This window comes from Hemiscyllium ocellatum, chromosome 10 (genome assembly GCF_020745735.1).
Source record: "Hemiscyllium ocellatum isolate sHemOce1 chromosome 10, sHemOce1.pat.X.cur, whole genome shotgun sequence".
In the NCBI taxonomy this organism is placed as follows: Eukaryota; Metazoa; Chordata; class Chondrichthyes; order Orectolobiformes; family Hemiscylliidae; genus Hemiscyllium; species Hemiscyllium ocellatum.
In genome coordinates this window covers 66,323,652-66,345,006 of record NC_083410.1, presented here as the reverse complement: position 1 = coordinate 66,345,006, position 21,355 = coordinate 66,323,652, and the positions used below count along the sequence as shown (strand labels likewise).

Here is a 21,355-nt window from a genome sequence, read left to right as displayed (position 1 = left end):
CTGGGAGGAGGATACAGAGGTGTTGCTGTTTGATTTGGACAGCTCAGTAAGTTGGCAAATGCAGTGTAATATGAATAAAATGTGAGGTTATACATTTTGGTAGCCAAAACAGGAAGCCAGGTTATTATTTGAATGGCTGTAAATTTAGAGAGGGGAACGTTCAATGAGACTTGGGTGTCTTTTTGCGTCAGTCATTGAAAGTAAGCATGCAGGTGCAGCAGGCACTAAAGAAGGCAAACTGTTGGCCTTCATAGCGAGAGGATTTGGGGACAGGCACAAGAAGGATATCTTAGTGCATCGATGAGGCCACATTTGAAATATCGTGTGCAGTTTTAGTCTCCTTTTCTGAGAAAGGAAGTTCTTGCTATAGAGGTATAGAGGGAGTGCAAGCAAAGGTTTACCAAACTAATGCCAAACATATGAGGAGAGTTTGAGTTGGTTAGGATTGTATTCTTTGGAGTTCAGAAGAATGGGTGGGGAGAGTAAATTTTATAGAAACTTGTAAAAAGGTAAATCTTAAAGAAACCTCTAACAGGAGTACACAGGTTAGATGCAGGAAGGATGTTCTTGATGGGTGGGGAGAGAGAGAGGTGCAGGGGTCTATAATCTGGGGTCATGGTTAAAGGATAAGGGATACACCTTTTGAGACTGAGATGAGAATATTCATCACATAAAGAGTGATGAGCCTCTGGAATGCATTATTGCAAAGTGGTTGAGGCCAAACATTGTTTTTAAAGAAGTAGCTAAAGGGATCAAGGGATATTGAAGGGTTTGGGATTAGGATATTTAGCTTGATGATTAGCCGTGATCATAATGAATGGCAGAGCAGGCTCAGGGGGTCAACTGGCCTACTCCTCCTCCTACCTTCTATGTGTCTATGACCTGTTCAATCCACCTACTGCCCATCATATGATCAGACCTCCTTGGAATTCAGGAATGGGAATTACAGAAGTTGCTAGCAAGGTCCTTGTAAGAAATCCCATCTGTCAATTGTAGGCTTTGAACTACAGTCATTCCTCCGTATCCGCGAGTTTGAGAACCCCTGTGAACCAATGAAATTTGCAAGTGCAGAGCTTGTTTCAAAATAAGTCTAAAAATTGCCGTACAAGTTTTACCCATGGATATTGATTTCTGTTGTTATTTTTTTGGCGCAGATAGGCCAAATTTTGATTTCCCAGATACTGAGGATTTGCTGCATCAGGGTGACAGTCGTCTTTGAAAACAGTTTCAGAACAAGTTGAAGGCCCTATGCAGCCAACCTCTATTACGTGTCTGTGGAAAGACACAATATTGCATTTTACCAGGGAAATGTACAGAGTAAGTGGTAAATTAACCACATTGATCAACAAATAAGGAGGATACTGCTGGGCTCCAGGTTTTTCATTTGCTAAATAAAGTAAATTGACATATTTAGTATTAAAAGATTCAGTTAGATAGCCCCTTCACGTTTTAAACTTGAGTTTTTTGTCTCTGCATTCATTGTTAACAGAATTTCTTTACCACTAATGACTACTCACAGCTTGATAAGCAGTGTCCACCTTGTTTTTCTTTTGCTACAATGCAGCAAACAGTACCATTGCAAAAGCTGGAGCCACCAGCAAGAGGAGCATGTTATAAGATTCCACAAGCAGATAATCATTCTAATCTTTTAACAGAAGGAATGCCTGTGACAAGAGCCTTACTGCATAACAATGGTTTGGTGATAAAGTGAACTTGCATTTGATTTGAACTGATATAGTTGGCAGTACACTGCATCCATAAGTATTGGTGCACCAATAGATTAATTTCACAATTATTTACTTTGAAAGGAAATTGAGAAATAGCAACAAATTAATGTTTACTATTAAGGTGGAGAACATGGACTAGTAAAGTGTCATCTAATATTTTGAATGCAAAGGCAGTGTTACTAACTAAATAGAAATTAAATAGGACATTACATGTTTTTGTATTCCATGTCTCTCAGTCACTTGTAACAGCCATTAATTTATCTAATTTGCAGCTTGCTAACCAAGCCTGCAAAATACTTGACAAAAGTAATCAGTTGCATGATTAAAATACCTGAAAGTTACGGAAGAGCATATATGAATATAATTCTGTCCTTTTTTTGCTGTTTCAATATCATCGCACTTTTGTGTTGTCCCTATATCATTTGTTGTATTTTGTTTACAAATTTCATCTATTATTTCTTTGTTAACTTAATTGATTTTATCCAATCATTATTTTCTAATCTGCCTCTTCTCACTACTGCAATTACTAGAGTTATAGAAATGTATGGAAACAGATCCTTCGGTCCAACTCATCCATGCCAACCTGATATCCTAACCCAATCTAGACCCACCTGCCAGCACCTGGCCCATATCCCTCCAACCCTTCCTATTCATATACCCATCCAAATGCCTTTTAAATGCTGCAATTGTACCGGCCTCCACCACTTCCTTTGGCAGCTCATTCCATAAATGTACCACCCACTGCGTGAAAAGGTTGCCCCTTCGGTCTCTTTTATATCTTTCTTCTCTCACCATAAACCTATGCCCTCTAGTTCTGGACTTCCCCACCCCAGGGAAGAAACTTCATCTATTTATCCTATCTATGCCCCTCATGATTTTATAAGCCTCTATAAGGTCACCCCTCAGCCTCCCATGCTCCAGTGAAAACAGCCCCAGCCTATTCAACCTTTCCCTATTGCTCAAATCCTTCAACTCTGGCAACATCCTTGTAAATCTTTTCTGAACCCTTTCAGGTTTCACAACATCTTTCCGATAGGAAGGAGATCAGAATTGCACGCAATATTCCAACAGTGATATCTAGTACAGCCGCAACATGACCTTCCAACTCCTGTACTCAGTACTCTGACCAATAAAGGAAAGCATACCAAATGCCGCCTTCACTATCCTATCTACCTGTGACTCCACTTTCAAGGAGCTGTGAACCTGCATTCCAAGGTCTCTTTGTTCAACAACACTTCATTGGAACCTTACCATTAAGTGTATAAGTCCTGCTAAGATTTGCTTTCCCTAAATGCAGCACCTCCCATTTATATAAATTAGCTTCCATCTGTCACTGCCATTGACCTATTTCATCAAGATCCTGCTGTAATCTGAGGTAGCCTTCTTCGCTGTCCACCTCACCTCCAGTTTTGGTGTCATCTAACCCTTCACCAGTACTCTCTGACTTCTACCTTTGAGCCAGTTCTGTATCCAAATGACTAGTTCTGTCTGTATTCCATGAGGTCTAACTTTGCTAACCAGTCTCCCATGGGGAACCTTATCGAATGCCTGACTGAAGTTCCACTAATTTGATACCATCTGCAAATTTCTGTTTGTTTTCTGAAACCCAAGTCCCTGATGTAAATTGTACAGCATACTAGTCTCCATATTGACCTTGGAACAGTTATTTCTCCATCAGACGCCAATGCCATTACCTTAGCAAACCCCATTGTTCTCCACCCTCTTCTGTTAGCTGTGTCACAAATCACAAAGACCATTCACTCAATGGTGCCTGCATTGGTTCCAGCACAGATTTATTCTTAGTAGTTCTCCCTATATCTGCATGGATTTCCTCCCACAGTCTAAAAATGTGCAAGTTAAGTGAATTGGCCATGCTAAATTGCTCCATAGTGTCAAGGGATGTATTGCCTCAGTGGATTAGCCATGGTAAGTGTGGGGCTTTGGGGGTAGAGTAGGGTGCTGGGTCTTGGTGGGATACACATCAGAGTGGGTGCAGACTTTATGGGCCAAACTCTTTCTACACTGTAGGGATTCTATGATTCTTATGTCCTTACTCTACTAGTATCTTTTTCATGTGGAACTTTGTCAAATGTCTTTTAAATGCCCAAATAGCATAATGAACTTGAGCCATTGTTCCATGTTTATTAGCAATTTACCATCATATAGTAACATAAATTTCAAACTGTCTTGATGCTAATGTCTTTTACAAAGCAAACTTTAAAGGCTTAAGGATGTCAGTAAAAAAAAATCTTAGCATATTTTTGGTGTATTCCGAGGCATTACCAAAATTAATTTGCATTGTTGTGAGAACCGTGGTTGTCGATTTGATAGTTTTATATTAAGTTGTTAGCTGAACATTTTTATGATGATACAAACTGGTTGATAGGGTCATGTGGCACAGTGAAAGTGTCCTTTTCTCTGAGCCAGGACTCTGGGTTCAAGTGCCTCCTGCCTTGCAGTTACATCATAACACACTTGAACAGGTTAATTAAACTTAACTGGTTGACGTACCTGAAACAATTCCATACTCTGACCTGGTTATTCAACTGTTTCACTAATCTATTGTTCTTTAATGAGGAATTTTCTTTTCCCTTTTGTCATCTAGTAAGTCACCATTCTTTACACAGGGTATTAAGTGATATGTTGCAATGCATCATAGAGTGCAAGTGCAGACAAAATCAAAAGGTATAGATCTAGTTGAATTCCTTCCATAGTTATTTTATTGTGGTTAATGAAGCCAGATATCATGGAGGTGCACATTTTTAATGAGTTAATACAAAATTACTCTTAAACAAAACATACCATAGTCGCAATAGTGCATTTCCTTTGCAAATCAAATTTACAGAACTATTCTGAAGCATTAAGCCTTAATGAGGCACAGTAGGTATTTTCTCCAGTAGTTAATTTTTGTTTGACTTTTCCTGCAATGGAGATATTTTTCATCAAGATGCTGCAACCTTTCCTACTTTCTGACAACCTAATGTGGATTTTATTCAAACCTTGATGAGATTTATAACTTTCTCCAATTTATTTTTCAGGTATAGTCTGTCATACATTCCCTATGCAAGGTGAGATTTTGAAAAAAAAAGCCATTTTATGTTAGATATACAAGTTTGCGCATGATAACAGTTTACTCAGAATGTGCTTGTTTTATTGTAGCATTTAATTTTAAGAAAGTAAGAAATAAGAGTAGGCATACACCACCTTGAGCTTACAAAAGCATTTATTAGGATCTTGTGTGACTTTCTATATCAACTCCATATGTCCCAATCCCCATACTCCTTGACTTAGTTTTGGGTTCTTTGGAATGCAAGCATCTTAATTTTGAATGTACTCATCAAGTGAACATCCATATCCTTGACTGTAGAGAATTCCAAAGACATTCAGCCCCTTGAATAAAAACTTTTCTCATTATCCGAATCCTAAACGGGCAATACCTTCTCCTGGGATCCTAGTCTAAATTCTCTCTCCCAGGAAATCAGTTCCTGTAAGTCGTGTGGTACAAACTAGTGTCCTTGTTTTTGAAATGGCTTTGTACAATCAAGTTAATGGGTACAATAATATCATGCACAAAAATTGCATTTATTGAAGAAGGGGAAAAGAATATAAATTATGTTACCACATTGTGCTTCTGGGATGTGAGTTTGTAATTAGGAAGTCTCCTCTGTATGCTCCTCTAAACATCTTCATGCAAAATCTGCAAACTGCAGATAGGCATATCCTTGTGTGAGAAAGGAAAATATCTCACTGCACATGCAAAATTCAAGTTATCATGAGCTGATCTTGGGTTCGGGGTCAAACTTTTTATATTCTGTTGTGCTTTTTTCATTAGTTGTGTTAGAATATTTTAATTTATCCAGACAAAGCTGCAAATTATTCCCTATAAATCATCGAAACAGGGTGTCCTGGTAGAAGTGTCATCACCCACCGGGACAGAACAGCTTTCTATGCTTCGGGTATTTTACCATCCTCCCGCCCTAAGTTTAGGGAATCTTTGTCCTTGACTATTTACATTGAGTGCTCAGGCTGGGTTAGCATATTCCACCACACTGAAAATGAGGTCAGAATCTACCTCTGTTTTGAAAAGTCACACTTCTCAGAGGAAAGATGATATCTAGCCGACTAAACTTTTCAGACAAAAAGTTGATATAGAATTCCTGTTCCGAACTCGTCATTTTTTATCATTTATAATACTGAAGTGTTTTAATAATGGATTCTACTATTATTGCTGCTGAATGAATTTATATATAACTGCAAAAACTGAAAAAACCACACATTCCTTTATCTAAGTTAATGTCACAGATTATACAATGGTTAAAAAATTAATCTGGGGAGACAGTTTTGGGGAACAAGGAAATGGCAGAGGAGTACACAGTTATTTTGTGTCAGATTTTCTGGTGAAAGCTATTTCAAGTATTCCATAGGTACTAAATAAAGAATTAAGTACCATCATTCTCACTAAAGAGGTAGCTACAGAGACTGGATGCATGAGTTGAAATTTTCCAAAAATCGTTGGATTGGCAAACTGTCAAAAGGGAGGGAGAGAAAAATTTGGCAACTATAGACTGCTTATCCTAACATCTATTGTTGTAAATGTACTGGGATCAATTGAGAAAGCAACAGCAGCATGCTTGGAAAACCATAATATAATCAAGCAGAGTCAGCATGGCTTCGTGAAAGGGAAATCATGTTGAATAATTTGTTAGAATTTTTCAAGGAAATCTCAGCCAGAGTGGATAAAGAGGAGTGAGTAGATATGTTGTGTTTAGACTTTTTAAAAGGTGTTCGACAAGACACCTCATAAAAGGATAGGTCATAAGTACCAACTGTTTTGGAGATAGTGTATAGGAATGCAAAGCGCATTGGAAAATAGATTAGATTAGATTAAATTAGATTAGATTAGATTACTTACAGTGTGGAAACAGGCCCTTCAGCCCAACAAGTCCACACCGACCCTCTGAAGAGCAATCCATCCAGACCCATCCCCCTACATTTACCCCTTCACCTAACATTACGGGCAATTTAGCATGGCCGATTCACCTAACCTACACACTTCTTTGGACTGTGGGAGGAAACCGGAGCACCCGGAGGAAACCCACGCAAAATGGGGAGAAAGTGCAAACTCCACACATAGTTGCCTGAAGCAGGAATTGAACCTGGGTCTCTGGCGTTGTGAGGCAGCAGTGCTAACCACTGTGCCACCGTGCTGCCCAAATAGACAGGAAAACGTGTGAATAAGGATTCTTTGTCAAGTTGGCAACCTGTAACCAGTGGGATTTCATGGGGATCAGTGCTGGGACTGCAACTGTTTATAATATATACTAATGACTTGGAGGAAGGAAGTGAATGTACTATAGCCAGATCTGCACATGACACAAAAATAGGTGGAAAGGCAACTTGAGGTGGATACAAACAGTTTACAGAGATATTAATAAGATGTGAATGGGCAAAAATGTTAGCAAGTGGAGTTTAATGTGGGAAAATGTGAAGTTGCTCATTTTGAAAGAGAGAACAAAAGAATGGAATATTATATAAATGGAGGAAAACTGCAGGAATCTGCAATTCAAAAGGACTTAGTGGTACTTGTGTTTCGAGCACAAAGCTAACAGGCAGGTGCAGCAGGTAATCGGGGAAACTATTGGAATGTTGGCCATTATTTCAAGCGGGTTGGAGTACGAGAGTAACAAAGTCTTACTGTAACTGTGCATTGTATTGGTGACACCACATCTGGAGTACTGAGAGCAGCTTTGGTCCCTTTTTCAACTAAAATATACTGTTTCTTAGAGGCATGATGTGGAGATACCAGTGTTAAACTGTGGTGGACAAAGTTTAAAAATCATGCAACACCAGATGATAGTCCAACAGCTTTATTTGTAAGTACAAGCTTTTGGTGTGCTGCTCCTTCATCAGGCAGTTAGTGGGGCAGGATAGGATACAGAAATTACAAGTAAAAGATCAAAGTGTCTTACAAGTGATGTTTCTATTAGACAAACCTAGATGGTGTTCGGTCTTTACTCACTTAGAATGGGGATGCAGGTTTTGAGTGATTAATATGTAAATCCCAGAATTTTTCAAAGTCACAGCCCTGAGATAAAACCTTAACTTACTCGTGGAATAAAAAAAAGTGACAGCTCAGCTCAGACAATGCATTAAAGTCTGTCTGTAATTAATCAAAACTTGCACCCCCATTCTGAATTATTAAAGACTTAACAGCCTTCTAGGTTTGTCTAATACATTGCATCAGTTGTATGACACTTTGATCTTTTACTTATAAATTCTGTCTCCTAAGTACCTGCCCCACTAACTACCTGACAAAGAAGCAGAGATGCAAAAGCTTGTACTTTCAGATAAATCTATTGGACTATAACCTGGTGTTGTGTGATCATTACAGGCCGATCAGAGAAGGTTCACTCGGATGATCCTGGTATGGAGGAATGTTTTACAAGCAAAGGCTAAAAAATTTGGGACTCTGCACTGGATTTAGAAGAACGGGAGGTGATTCCATTTAAATATACAGGATTCTTAAGGAGCTTGACAGGATAAATGCTGAGCTGAAAATGTGTTGCTGGTTAAAGCACAGCAGGTTAGGCAGCATCCAAGGAACAGGAAATTCGACGTTTCGGGCCAGAGCCCTTCATCAGGATGAAGAGCTCTGGCCAGAAACGTCGAATTTCCTGTTCCTTGGATGCTGCCTAACCTGCTGTGCTTTAACCAGCAACACATTTTCAGCTCTGATCTCCAGCATCTGCAGACCTCACTTTTTACTCGAGGATAAATGCTGAGTTGATATTTTCTCTCTCTCAGACCTCCGTATAAATGCAAGTTCTTGCTTTCCTAATTCATTTTTGTTATTTTTAAAAAGGGATGCTGTCATAAAGTGTTGCACTTCCTGCCTCGGATAAATCTGGAAGATGGAAAAATAGACCAGAATCGGATATTTCCAGAAGGTTGCTTATAGCCGGGGGAAGGACTGCCTACTGTACATTTTGTTTCTTGGATGACTCCTAAATACTATTCATTGGATTATTACATAGAAAATGATGTAATATAAATTTGTTTTAAAAATGTCTGTTGCACATGTTACTGATTATATGCTGTTCCAAAGAATCAAGCTTTTGTCCTTAGTTAAGGATTTTTCATCTTTTATATAATTGTTTCATATTTAACACCATTCCATGTGCTTATATTACCTGTGTTTTATTTGCATTGCTGAGCAAATGAATTTTGCTTATGAATTTCAAAGTGGAAAGCTAATAATTGTAAGCAGCATTTATTTAGCAAAGACCGAATCTGTGTGCTACTTTAAAGTGATTATTGCTTATACTATAAAGGGAGCTTGTATATAAAATTGAACCACTCAAATAATAACTCTCTTTAGATAAAAGTTACTGCGTTTTTATTTGCTTAGCACTTAATCTCATTTAATGTTTTGCTTTGCACATATTGGTTGCAGCGTTTATCTACAATTTCTGCACTAAAAAGAAAGTAATTAATGTTATGTACTTTAAGATGTCCTTGAAAAACATAGGAACAGGAATAGGCTATGCCACTTCTTGGGCCTATTTCTTTATTTAATTAGGCTATGAATGATCATAGAGATGTAGAGCACAGAAACAGATCCTTTGGTCCAACTTGTCCATGCTGACTAGATATCCTAAATTAATCCAGTCTCATTTGGCCCATATCCTTCTAAACTCTTCCTATTCATATACCCATCCAGATGCCTTTTAAATGTTGTAATTGTACCAGCCTCCTCTACATCTTCTGGCAGCTTATTCCATACAAGCAGTACCCTCTGTGTGAAAAAGGTACCCTTTAAGTTCCTTTTAAATTTTGCCCCTCTCACCTTGCCATCTAGTTTTGGACTCCCCCATCCTGGGGAAAACACCTTGGCTATTCACCCCATCCATGCCCCTCATGATTTTATAAACCTCCATAAACTTATCCATGAGCATTATTCAACTGTCTTTGATACCTTTACCTAAAAATGTCGTGATCTTTGTTATGATAATTTCAATTGATCTGATCATTTGCCATTTTGAAGATAATTGTTTCATGTTTCTACGATCCTTTATGTGAAGCAGTGCCACTTGATTTCCTGATTTTAAATAGCATGACAGACATTTTTAAATTATGCCATATTGTTTTAGATTTCCCTGTCAGAGAAAATAGGTTCTCTTCATTGACTCTATTTGAATCCTTTTATAATTGTAAATACATTTTGATTAGAACATCCCTCAGTCATACAAATTTAAGGGAATACTAACCGTGTTTGTGTGACCTGTCACACTCTTATTTAATACTAACTCCCAAGTATCATTCTGGTGAATCTGCATTCCCGCCAGATCACACATCCAACCTGAAGTGCCGTACCTAAAATTAAATACAGTCCTCCAAAGAATAAAAACATGCTTTTTATAAAGCAGTTTTATCTATGAATACATCTTATGTGAATGCTTACCACTGGTTTGCTCCTTTGTAGATTTGTGAAGAAAACCATTTGAGCAATCCTGTTTTGAAGTCCATTTAGCACCTTGTGTGGAGTGACTATACTGTCAGCATGCGGTCCAGTTTTGTTGAGTTATGATTGTTGTCTTGCCTCTCCTCCAGCCATTTTGCTTGGTTTTAGCAAATTCTGTATTATGGATTATTTCTATGTAAAACCTGTACTTCAGATAAACACATTGAAGAGATCAAGATAAAAGACTTTTTAAGACAAAAGATTTCTTTTAAAAAAAATTATACAGGCAGATCTATTCCAAACCTAAATCCGTTTGGCTGACTTACCTGTCATTATACCGAGGAAATATGTTTTCAGTCCATGCAGCTAATTTCCATGAACTTCAGTCGTCTTTAAAAGCCTGAAGTGGAGCTTCTGAAAATCCAAATAAATTACATACTCTGAACAACTAAATGCACTAAATTAGTCAACTTTTCGAATTCTTGACATCTGATCAATCAGTCTATTCTTTCACACTATATATTTCTTGTAATCTTTGCAAAGACTACAAGGATGTTGCCAGAGTTGGACAATTTGAGCTTTTGGGAGAAGTTGAATAGACTGGAGCTGCTTTCCCTAGAGCATTGGAGGCTGAGGGGCGACCTTATAGAGATTTATAAAATCATGAGGGGCAAGAATAGGATAAATAGACAAGGTTTTTTCCATGGGGATGCAGAGTCCAGAGCTGGAGGGCATAGGTTTAGGGTGCAAGGGGAAAGCTTTAAAAGGAAACTAAGAGGCAATTTTTCATGTGTGTGGTGGTGCTGGAAACTGGTACAATTACAACATTTAAAAGGCATCTTGATGGCTATGTGAATACAAAGGGGTTAGAGGGGTATTGACTAAATGCTGGCAGATGAGACGAGATTAATTTAGGATATCTGGTCAGCATGGACTCATTGGATGAAGGGTCTGTTTCCATGCTGTATATTTCAATGACTGTGACTCAGAGGAGTTCATGAAATACTCAAATATTTCTCCAACATGAATTTTTAACACTATTTCACATTAGTTATGCCTTAACATTGCATTATCTGTTTGTAAAATGCATGAAAGTGGTTTATCACATTTTTGTAAATATGTGGCTTTTTTTAACCAATTTTCTACCTTCCCCTCGTTAAAACACTTGCTCCTTGATGTGTTGAGATTTCACCACTGATACTACACAACTTGTGATGGGCTTTACCCATGAATAGTGATGTGGTTGAACAATTTGTCACTCACCATGGTCATCTCTGACCCATCTGATCCTATTTTCAACAGGCATCTGCATGTGTGTACATCCAACAGGGAATACTGAACACTAACCAGAAATGTGGGTCAGTGTTCCTCTAACTACCTGGTTCATCACATTTCCGTTGATAATCAATTTTGCTAACCAGAAATCAAACTTGCCTTGGCGTTTTCCTTTTCCATATGGTTTACCTACTCACCAAGTTTCTAAATTAGCATTGTAGGTATTTTTCTGTGAATTTCCTGGAATTAAGATTAAATTCTAACAAAAAAACGCAGAATATCAGCTTCTGGTCTATGTCACCTCTGAGTAGATTTCAGTTCTGTCGAGAATAAAACCAGTGCAAGAACTGATCAGATGCATTCTTACAAATTCCTTGCTGAGTGAACAATTTGTTGATCAGATGGTCACTGGTAACTAGACAAAGTGATTGCCACTGCTTATAATTTATCTGAAAGAGGTTGTGATTGATCTTTGATCCAGAAACACTGCAGTAAGGAAAATGTGTAATTTCTTCAGAAGACTGAAATCTGCAATTCCTGTGAAAAATGTTTGAGAAGGATTTTTCAAAACTTGCATTGATTATAAAAGGAATCCATTAGTTTGGTGCGCGTGACCTTGATCTGGAAGTAGTCACAACAGAAAATTAGAGAAAACGGCAGTGTGTATAACAGATATAAGTGTTGCAGCTGAAGAGCTGGATGGTGTAGGCAATCTGTGTACAGATACAGTTATGTTACAGAGAAAGAAAACAGACTTAAGGAAAAAGGAACATACAATATTTAAATAAATGCTTTCAGGAAGTGGTCTTTTTTGACAAAAATAAAATAGGAGGCACTATGCAAGCTGGCTCAGTAGGTCTAAAACCTGAATAGCTCAGGGATAGTTTAGAACTATGTGATTACCCATAAGCTGCCAAAGTGAACAGTGGTGTTGGTTGAAAAGGAAAACAAATCAAGATTGTTGATCCACAGAAAAGGAAGCAATTGTAGAAATGTGCCTTACTGATGACAATCATAGCTAGGAAACTTGACGGTGGTGGCTATTATCAAAGAGCACTATTGACCTACCCTACATGAATAAAGAACAGCAAATGGTGTAACTTGTGCAGTGCTACCATTTCAGGAATAGTACAAAACTTGTGGGTAAGACATTTTTGTTGTCAGCTGCTTCAGCTAAAATTTGCCTTTAGTTGAAATATGTGACTGTTCATTAATTTTAATTTGCATTGCTTCTGATTTGTGTTTTACAGTAAAAGCTGAAAAAAGTGCTACGACTAATTTCTCTTGTGGGTCAGTCAGTAGATACAATTATTTTGGTTTACTATTCCACCGCAAAGATTGTAACAAGATAGTGACAAAAATCAAAGTTCCTATTTTATAGGCTCATTGTATACACCAAATCAAAAACATTAAATGTCAATCCTAATGTATATAATACCAAATTTCTAGTTATCATGCAGCAAAGCCAAGTTGAGACTGTGAAGATCCATTGTTGTTATGCTGCAGTCATTCTGCAATTTGATTGAAATAATGTAAAAGTCCTAATCCCACATCTATTTCCTAGTGAGAAATAGAAGTAAATATTCACGTGTAACAAGACAGAGTTCCTATTGATCAAAATGTACAGGTACCAATGAAAAACCCCACACTGCTTTGGTTTTAAGCAAAAAAAGAAAATACCAACATGTCAACAGCATCAAAGTTGTGAATGTTTTGATAACATCTTCTAAATCTGCAATCTTTACCACCAGAAGGATAAGGCAGCATGTTCCTTCATCGTTGCTGCATCGAAATCCTGAAGCTTTCTAACAGCACTGAGAGTGTCCCTACCCCTCAAGGACTTCAGCTGTCAAGGAGTTAGCTCATCACCACTGTTTCCTGGGTAATAAATTATGAAATTTGTAAAATCAGTGTTTTTATCTGTTTAAAAAAAAATTTCTCAGTTTTGTCATCTTGATCCATTTCCTATTTTCTTTCTTGATTATTAATAGGCAAAGGTTTTCATCAAAATTAAGTCATGCACATCTCAGAACAACTGCTGTTTGAAGGTTTTGTAAACTTCCTTCACCTATTTTATGTAATGAATATTCACTAATATAGTAATTAGATGCATGACACCACCTGAGCCAGTGATTTAATCTTGTGATGATTGGATCCAGACTTTGAACTGAATTTTGAGACAAAGTAAATAAGTTCCTTCAAACACTCCATAATCTGTGCCAATGTCTTTTTTTCTCAGGCATAGACCCATCAGCTGCAATGGACTCAGATTTTCCTGAAGGGATTTGCAATGAATTTGTTGCAATTATATTACTGGCCACAATCACAAAGAATATATTCCAGCAACAATCCATAAATATACAACAGACCAATTGACTGTATGGAGCATAGTGCTCAACTGTCGCAAGCCAATTGGAAAGCCCATATATAAGAATCAATTGTATTAGAAGATGCTGAAAATAGTGGCAATATTATTGGATTTATAATTCAGAATCCAAGCTAATGCTGTATAGACTTGGGTTCAAATCCCACCATGGGAGTCGGTGGAATTTAAATTAATTTTAAATGTCTGTAATTAAAAGCTAGTAATAGTAGAAGTTCGTAGCTATCTTTGTTGTGGAAACTCATCTGATTCACTAATGTATATTTAGAGAATGAAACCTTCCATCTTTACATGGTGTGGCCTATATGATTAACAGTATGTTAAAAACTAATAATACATTTCTGAAGAAGGGTCACTGAACTGGTGGAGGCTGGTACAATTGCAACATTTAAGAGGCATTTGGATGGGTATATGAATAGGAAAGATTTGGAGGGATATGGGCTGGGTGCTGGCAGGTGGGACTAGATTGGGTTGGGATATCTGGTTGGCATGGATGAGTTGGACCGACGGGTCTGTTTCCATGCTGTACATCTCTATGACTCTATAACTCAAAAGCGTTTACTGATTTCCCTCCACATGTGCTACCAGACATGCAGGAAAGGGGACAAAACGTCTGCAAACAAACCTACTAGCTTAAACAGACCTAATAACGAATGCAAACAGCTCACTAGCTACAGATCTTCACAAAAACTTTAAACACTTGCTGAATTTCTCCAGAAATTTCTGTTTTTGTTTGTTTCAGATATTCAGCATCCAGAGTTCTTTGTTTATATTAATTAGCTATTACTAGATGTAGGTTTGCTCGCTGAGCTGGAAGGTTCGTTTTCAGACATTTCTTCACCGTACTAAGTAACATCATCAGTGAGCCTTCGGATGAAGCACTGGTGGCATGGTCCGCTTCCCATTTATGTTTACTTAGGTTGGTGAAGGAAACCTAAACACATCTGAAAACAAATCTTCCAGCTCAGCGAGAAAACCCATATCCAGAACCTCAACTTATGCTACAAATCTATTCAAAACTCGATATTAGCTATTATACCAAGTTCTATTGAAACGTCATTAATGTGAGATGTTAATTCTGTTGCCTGGCCTGAGACTTTTTTTCCCAGAATGTGTGTTCTTAATTTCATATTTCATTATTCAGATTGAAAAAGTTGATTCTTTAAGATTAGCTCAGAACACTTTTGAATTCTGAAACTTACCTAGGCTCCTTTCACACTCTCAGGTGGCTGGATGTTGGTCTGCAATGCAGAGTGATGCAACAGCGTGAGTTCAATCCTTGCACCAGCTGCAATTACTACTAATGACTTTCTCTCTCAATCTCTTTTCCCCCTCACCTGAGGCGTGTGACCCTCAGGTTAAACCATAACCATTCATCTCACGGTCTCTAATGAGAGAGTACCCTTCTTGCCTGGTAAGGCTATAGCAACTTACAACAAGTTGGATAAGTTTGAATCCCTGGTGTTGTTTGTGATATAATCTATGTGTTGAGATAAATCTCAAAAACAGTTCAATGACAATTAAATCAAATTATTGTAACTTTACAAGTGAGACAACATTTGTTATATACTTCATAATTTTTGGGATGTGGATGTTGATGTGAATAGCAGCATTTATTACCCAAACATATCCCCCTTGAGAGGAGGAGACAGCCTCAGGCCAGGGGGAGGGAGAGGAGCCGGGGTGGGGGTGGGGGAGCAGTGATACCTCACCCCGGAGCGGGCTGGTGGACAGCACTGGAGAAGGGGACTTCTCCCTCAGCCTGACCTCCGAGGCCGTGTTGCTGATCCAGAGGCGCAGCCTGGAGCTCCAGCCGCTGGGAGCCGGGAGGAGCAGGAGGCAAGGCCCGCAGTGGGCCGCAGCCGCCGGTATCCGGGGCCTGGTGAAGATCTCGCTGCTCAACAACCAACACAAATACGACGATGTGGAGTATGAGGAGGAGGAAGGGGGCACAGGTGACCCGGCGCTGCACCAGAGGTGCCTGGACTGGCTGCACGGGGTACAGGAGGCGGCCACCCGGCCCCGGGACCGGACAGAGTCGGGGAGGGGGGGGGGGGGGGGAAGCTGAGGCCAGGCTGGTTCCCCCACCCCCAGCTACACGGGGTCAGGGTGTGAGTGAATGGGAGGCAAGATGGGCATCCCGCCCACACACCCCATCGATTTCAGCAATCTCCACACTGCTTCCCTGTCTGAGTGACAACTGCAAATTCACCATCAACATTACTCTGGCTGTTTGCATTTTGTTTGAAATCTTCATTGTTCCTGCAGACTGTACAACAGGGGGCCCATACAGTCGTTTGGGCTCTGCTGACGCCTCAGCTAAATATATGGGCATAGGATTAAGAAATGCACAGACCTGTATATAACAATGATAATTTCTGATCTGTGTTGACATATGTATGGCATGACCAAATGTACAGACCATCAAATTATTTTATGATTATTTTACGAATAAAGTATATTTTTGAAATAAAAGAAATTGAAGTTTTAAGTTAAGGTTTACCCAGGATCCACAGAACAGTGCCAGTTAAAGAATTAAATGAAGTTCATTATTGAGTGGGAGAGGGGGTTGATGCTTATGTTACAGTAAAGTGAAAAAAAAAGGTGTAATGTGCAAGAAAGGAACTATTCTCAGGAATATACTTCACAATGTTTGGGTACATTTTGTGCTCTGTCTAGTTTGGAGCTGCGTGACAGATATGATCTACCAAATATGTTTCATTAAAAGTGAAATTGTTCTGGCTTGTCAAAGAAAATCTAAATATTGTGTGCAGTCCTGGTCTCCCTCCTATTGGAAGGATGTTGTGAAACTTGAAAGGGTTCAGATTTACAAGGATGTTGCCGGGGTTGGAGGGTTTGAGTTATAGGGAGAGGCTGAATAGGCTGTGGCTATTCTCCCTGGAGCATTGGAGGCTGAGGGATGACCTTATAGAGGTTTATAAATCATGAGGGGCATGGATTGGATAAATAGACAAGATGTTTTCCCTGGGTTGGGGAGTCTAGAACTATAAGGCATAGGTCTAGGGTGAGGGGGAAAAATTTGACAGGGACCTAAGGGGCACCTTTTTTTCACGTGTGTGGTGGTGCATGTGTGGAATGAGGTGCCAGAGGAAGTGGTGGAGGCTGGTACAATTACAACATTTAAATGCATTAGATGGATATATGGGAAGAGTTTTGAGGAGTATGGGTCAAGTGCTGGCTAATGGGATTAGATTAGGTTAGGATATCTGGTTGGCATGGACAAGTTGGACTGGAAGGTCTGTTTCTGTGCTGTACATCTCTATGACTCTGAGTGAATATGATATCACTGGCAAGAAATGGATATGACCTTAAATGATAAATGAGGAATGGACTAATGAGACGACTACGAGAGCAAGACTTTACATTTATACCTGCTATCTGCTCGTGATGTGGACAACTGAATGTGCAAAGTGTACAATAAATCTTAAAAAATAAACTGGTTTATTTTGAATGTTTAACAAATTGTCATTAAAGCATTGCTGCATACAATGCAGATCTTATACTTAAATTACTTAGACGTAGATTAAATAATGATCTTTTCCTGTTAATTTTGAAATGGCTTTTAAAAATGAACGTAAGTGACTGGAATATCAAGAATTGACATTTAAAATTGTGATTCAGTTGATACAAGTACATAATGAGGAATAACCTATGAAAGAAGTTTTATAAGAAATCAGTGATTTCAGGGAGAGATACATTTCAGCCTATTCAGGCCTCTGAAATTAATACACTTACATGATCAATCTTGTAGTAATTTATTTTCAATTTCCAAGTTGCCTGTTCCTTTATATGTTTTGCAGATGTTTTTCATGGATACTTAAAACTGTCCTACCCAACTTTTGGGACTTTTTTCTCTGACATATGATTGGAGAGTTTGTTTTGTTAACTTCTGGGTGCATTCAATTTAGATTGATTTGAACCCATATTGCCCACAAACCACCTATCAGTGTGTTGGGTGAAGAGCAATCCATCCTTTGTACAAGCTTAAACATTTGAAGAATGCTCTGTTCCTGGGAGTTGGTGTCAATATTACTCAGTCTAAGGCGGATACAGTAGAGAACAGCAAGTTAAATAGTCAAGGCAGGTAATAGCAAGGTAGAAAATAAGGTAAGGCTAATAAATTGCATTTATTTCAATGCCAAAGGTCTGACAGGAAAAGCAGATGAACTCGGCATAGTTGTGAACATGAGACTGGGATATCATAGCTATTACAGAAATGTGGCTCAAGGAGGGGCAGGACTGGCAGCTTCTAGGTAAAAACAATGACTGCAGACACTGGAAACTAGATTCTGGATTAGTGGTGCTGGAAGAGCACAGCAGTTCTAACTTGACTGAGTTTTTTGAAGAAGTGACAAAGAAGATTGAAGGCAGAGTGGTAGATGTTTATAAGGAATTCAGGAAGACATTCAACAAGGTTCCCCATGGGAGACTGATTAGTAAGGTTAGACCTCATGGAATACAGGGGGAATTAGCCATTTGGATACAGAACTATCTCAAAGGTAGAAGACAGGGTGGTGGTGGAGGGTTGTTTTTCAGACTGGAGGCTGTGACCAGTGGAGTGCCACAAGGATCAGTGCTGGGTTCTCTACCTTTTGTCATTTACATAAATGATTTGGATGCGAGCATAAGAGGTATAGTTAGTAAGTTTGCAGATGACACCAAAGTTGGAGGTGTAGTGGATGGCGAAGAGGGTTACCTCAGATTACAACAGGATCTGGACCAGATGGGCCAATGGGCTGAGAAGTGGCAGATGGAGTTTAATTCAGATAAATGAGACGTGCAGCATTTTGGGAAAGCAACTCTTAGCAGGACTTATACACTTAATGGTAAGGTTCTAGGGAGTGTTGCTGAACAAAGAGACCTTGGCAGGTTCATAGCTCCTTGAAAGTGGAGTCGCAGGTAGGATAGTGAAAAAGGCGTTTGGTATGCTTTCTTTTATTGGTCAGAGTATTGAGTACAGGAGTTGGGAGGTCATGTTGCGGCTGTATAGGACAGTGGTTAGGCCACTGTTGGAATATTGTGTGCAATTCTGGTCTCCTTCCTATTGGAAAGATGTTGTGAAATATGAAAGGGTTTAGAAAAGATTTACAAGGATGGAGTGTCAGAGGCTGAGGGGTGACCTTATAGAGATTTGCAAAATTATGAGGGGCATGGATAGGGTAAGTTGGCAAAGTCTTTTCCCTGTGGTTAAGGATTCCAGAACTAGAGGGCATAGGTTTAGGGTAAGAGGGGAAAGATATAAAAGAGACCTACGGGGCAACTTTTTCACACAGAGGGTGGTACATGTACGGAATGAGCTGCCAGAGGAAGTGGTGGAGGCTGGTACAATTGCAACATTTAAGAGGCATTTGGATGGGTATATGAATAGGAAGTGTTTGGATGGATATGGCATGGGTGCTGGCAGGTGGGACTAGATTGGGTTGGGATATCTGGTCGGCATGGACGAGTTGGACTGAAGGGTCTGTTTCCATGCTGTACATCTCTTATGACTCTATGATAGACTGGTTAGTAAGGTTAGAACAGATGGAATCCGGGGGAGCTAGCCAATTGGATACAAAATTGACTTGAAGCTCGTAGCAGGTGGTGATAGAATGTTGTTTGAACTCCAGGCCTGTGACTGGTGGGGTGATGTAAGGATTCATGCTGGGTCCACTGTTTTTTGTCACTTATATACATGATTTGGATGTGATATAGGAGATATGGTTGGAAATTTGTAGATGATACTAAAATAGGGTGACATAGTGGACAGTGGAAAAGGTTTCCTCAGAGTACAACAGGGCCTTGATTAGAGGGGCAGATGAGAGGTTAATTTAGATAAATGTGAAGTGTTGCATTTTGGTGAGGCAAAACAGGACAGGGACCTATACAATTTATGATAGGATTCTGGGGAGTGTTGCCAACAAAGGGACCTGAAAGTAGAGCCACAGGTAGACCAGCTGGTGAAGAAGGCGTTTGGACTTTTTAAATTGTTCCCAGGTGAACCACCTGAGCATACTTTTTAAATCAAGTTTAACATTATTGAAGTTCTCCTGTGTTTGTATTCTGTGGCACTGCTTTATCCAGGATTCTTGTGTTTTCTGTTACTTAGACTGCTAAAATCCAAAATCAGTTATTCTGTGACTTTTTTAATTGAATTTATTGTCACGTGTGACACAGTGAAAAGCTTTGTCTTGTGAGCAATACAGGCAGATCACATAGTTAAGTAGCATTGATAAGTAAATAATAGATAAACAGCCGCAAAAATAAAACACAGGTACAGGTGAGTGTATAGAGTTTGTGTGTGTGTAAATCCATGCATGGGATGTAGGGGTCACTGGCCTTGTCGACTGCTAACCAGTGGAAATTGCTTTACTGCAGGCTGACATTACAAAATGCTCCATAACTGCATTTTTAAGGTAGATAGCTTTCCTGCATTTGATGAATTACAGTTTTAAGTGCCATGGCTAGAAACCAGCCTGGGAAGAAGAAATCGAAAATGTCTGAGGATGGAAGAATGCTGTGATACAAGACTAGAGAAGATTGCAAATGTACAAGATCATGGAGAACTTTGGAGATGAAAATGATGAGTTTGAATTGGACTAAGGAAAATTTAGGTCAGTGATGACAGGTTAACTAAGTGTCTAAGACAGAATATAGGCAGCTCTGTTTTGAATGAATTGCTCAAGTACACAGGCCTTTGGGTTGCTATTTTCCAGGGTGCTTTACAAGATTAGGAACTGAATTTATGGTACTCATAGGAAAGTAGGCGATATTTCTGTGCAACGAGGTGAAATAAGTGTGAATAGTTGGAAGTTGTTTAGTGTTGGTACTAAATCTAAGTAAGGTGCAAATATTTAGTGTCTAGATGAATATGAGCTGCTTGACATGGATGTGGCTTTCTCAACAAAGATTTCTGGTTTTTGTTCTCCAGCTTGATTTTGAACAGAATTGCACACTTGAGTGGGACAAGTGATCATTTAGGAAAGGGTTGGGAATCCACTATGATTAAAGTCAAATTATTGTAAGGGCAAATGGCCTCTTTCTGACCCAAATAATCACAGCCAATTGTGAAAATTTCTCAGTTGGGAAATGAATTGAAAATTGGAATTTCCATAAACTGTCATCCCATATCTGATCTGTTTGGTGGTTTACTGTGCTGGCAAATCCACTGCATGACACAAAATAAATAAATCTAAAGAATCAGCAGCTTGCCTATAGCAGCCAAATTTTAAGCAACCTGAAACTGGAAGCAGTGGTGCAGAACCTGGTTGAGCATAAGGAAGCTGTGCCTTTGATTATTTAACTCCCCCAATAACTAACCCCAACAATTTTTATTTATTTTTTTCCTTTTTCTCTCAAGTACAATTGGACAGATCTTCGTATCCTTTGGAAATTGTCACTCTCAATTAATGTATTTGGTCTAATCCAATCAGCAATCTGGAAAATGTTTCTGGATTTTGTGGTTATGATGGTGGGGTTAGCCCTATTGATTGAAATGGGTAAAGGGTT

The 21,355-nt window shown here is 39.0% G+C and overlaps 1 protein-coding gene and 1 long non-coding RNA gene across 3 annotated transcripts in view; one reads left to right on the top strand and one right to left on the bottom strand.

Moving 5' to 3' along the window:
• LOC132819792 (uncharacterized) overlaps window positions 1-10,598 on the bottom strand; it is a 28,337-nt gene extending 17,739 nt beyond the window's left edge. The window contains exons 1-2 of the long non-coding RNA XR_009645123.1: window positions 10,515-10,598; window positions 10,189-10,396 (exon numbers count right to left, since the gene is read on the bottom strand). This is a non-coding gene — a long non-coding RNA (uncharacterized LOC132819792). The remainder of the gene's footprint in view (window positions 1-10,188; window positions 10,397-10,514) is intronic.
• Window positions 1-11,741, top strand: part of sft2d1 (SFT2 domain containing 1) — a 79,682-nt gene extending 67,941 nt beyond the window's left edge. For both annotated transcript variants that reach the window (XM_060831562.1, XM_060831561.1), the window contains 2 exons: window positions 4,766-4,795; window positions 8,590-11,741. In XM_060831562.1, coding sequence (XP_060687545.1) covers window positions 4,766-4,795; window positions 8,590-8,629 — 70 coding nt within the window. In that variant the 3' untranslated portion in view covers window positions 8,630-11,741. The remainder of the gene's footprint in view (window positions 1-4,765; window positions 4,796-8,589) is intronic.
• Window positions 11,742-21,355: the final 9,614 nt, after the last annotated feature.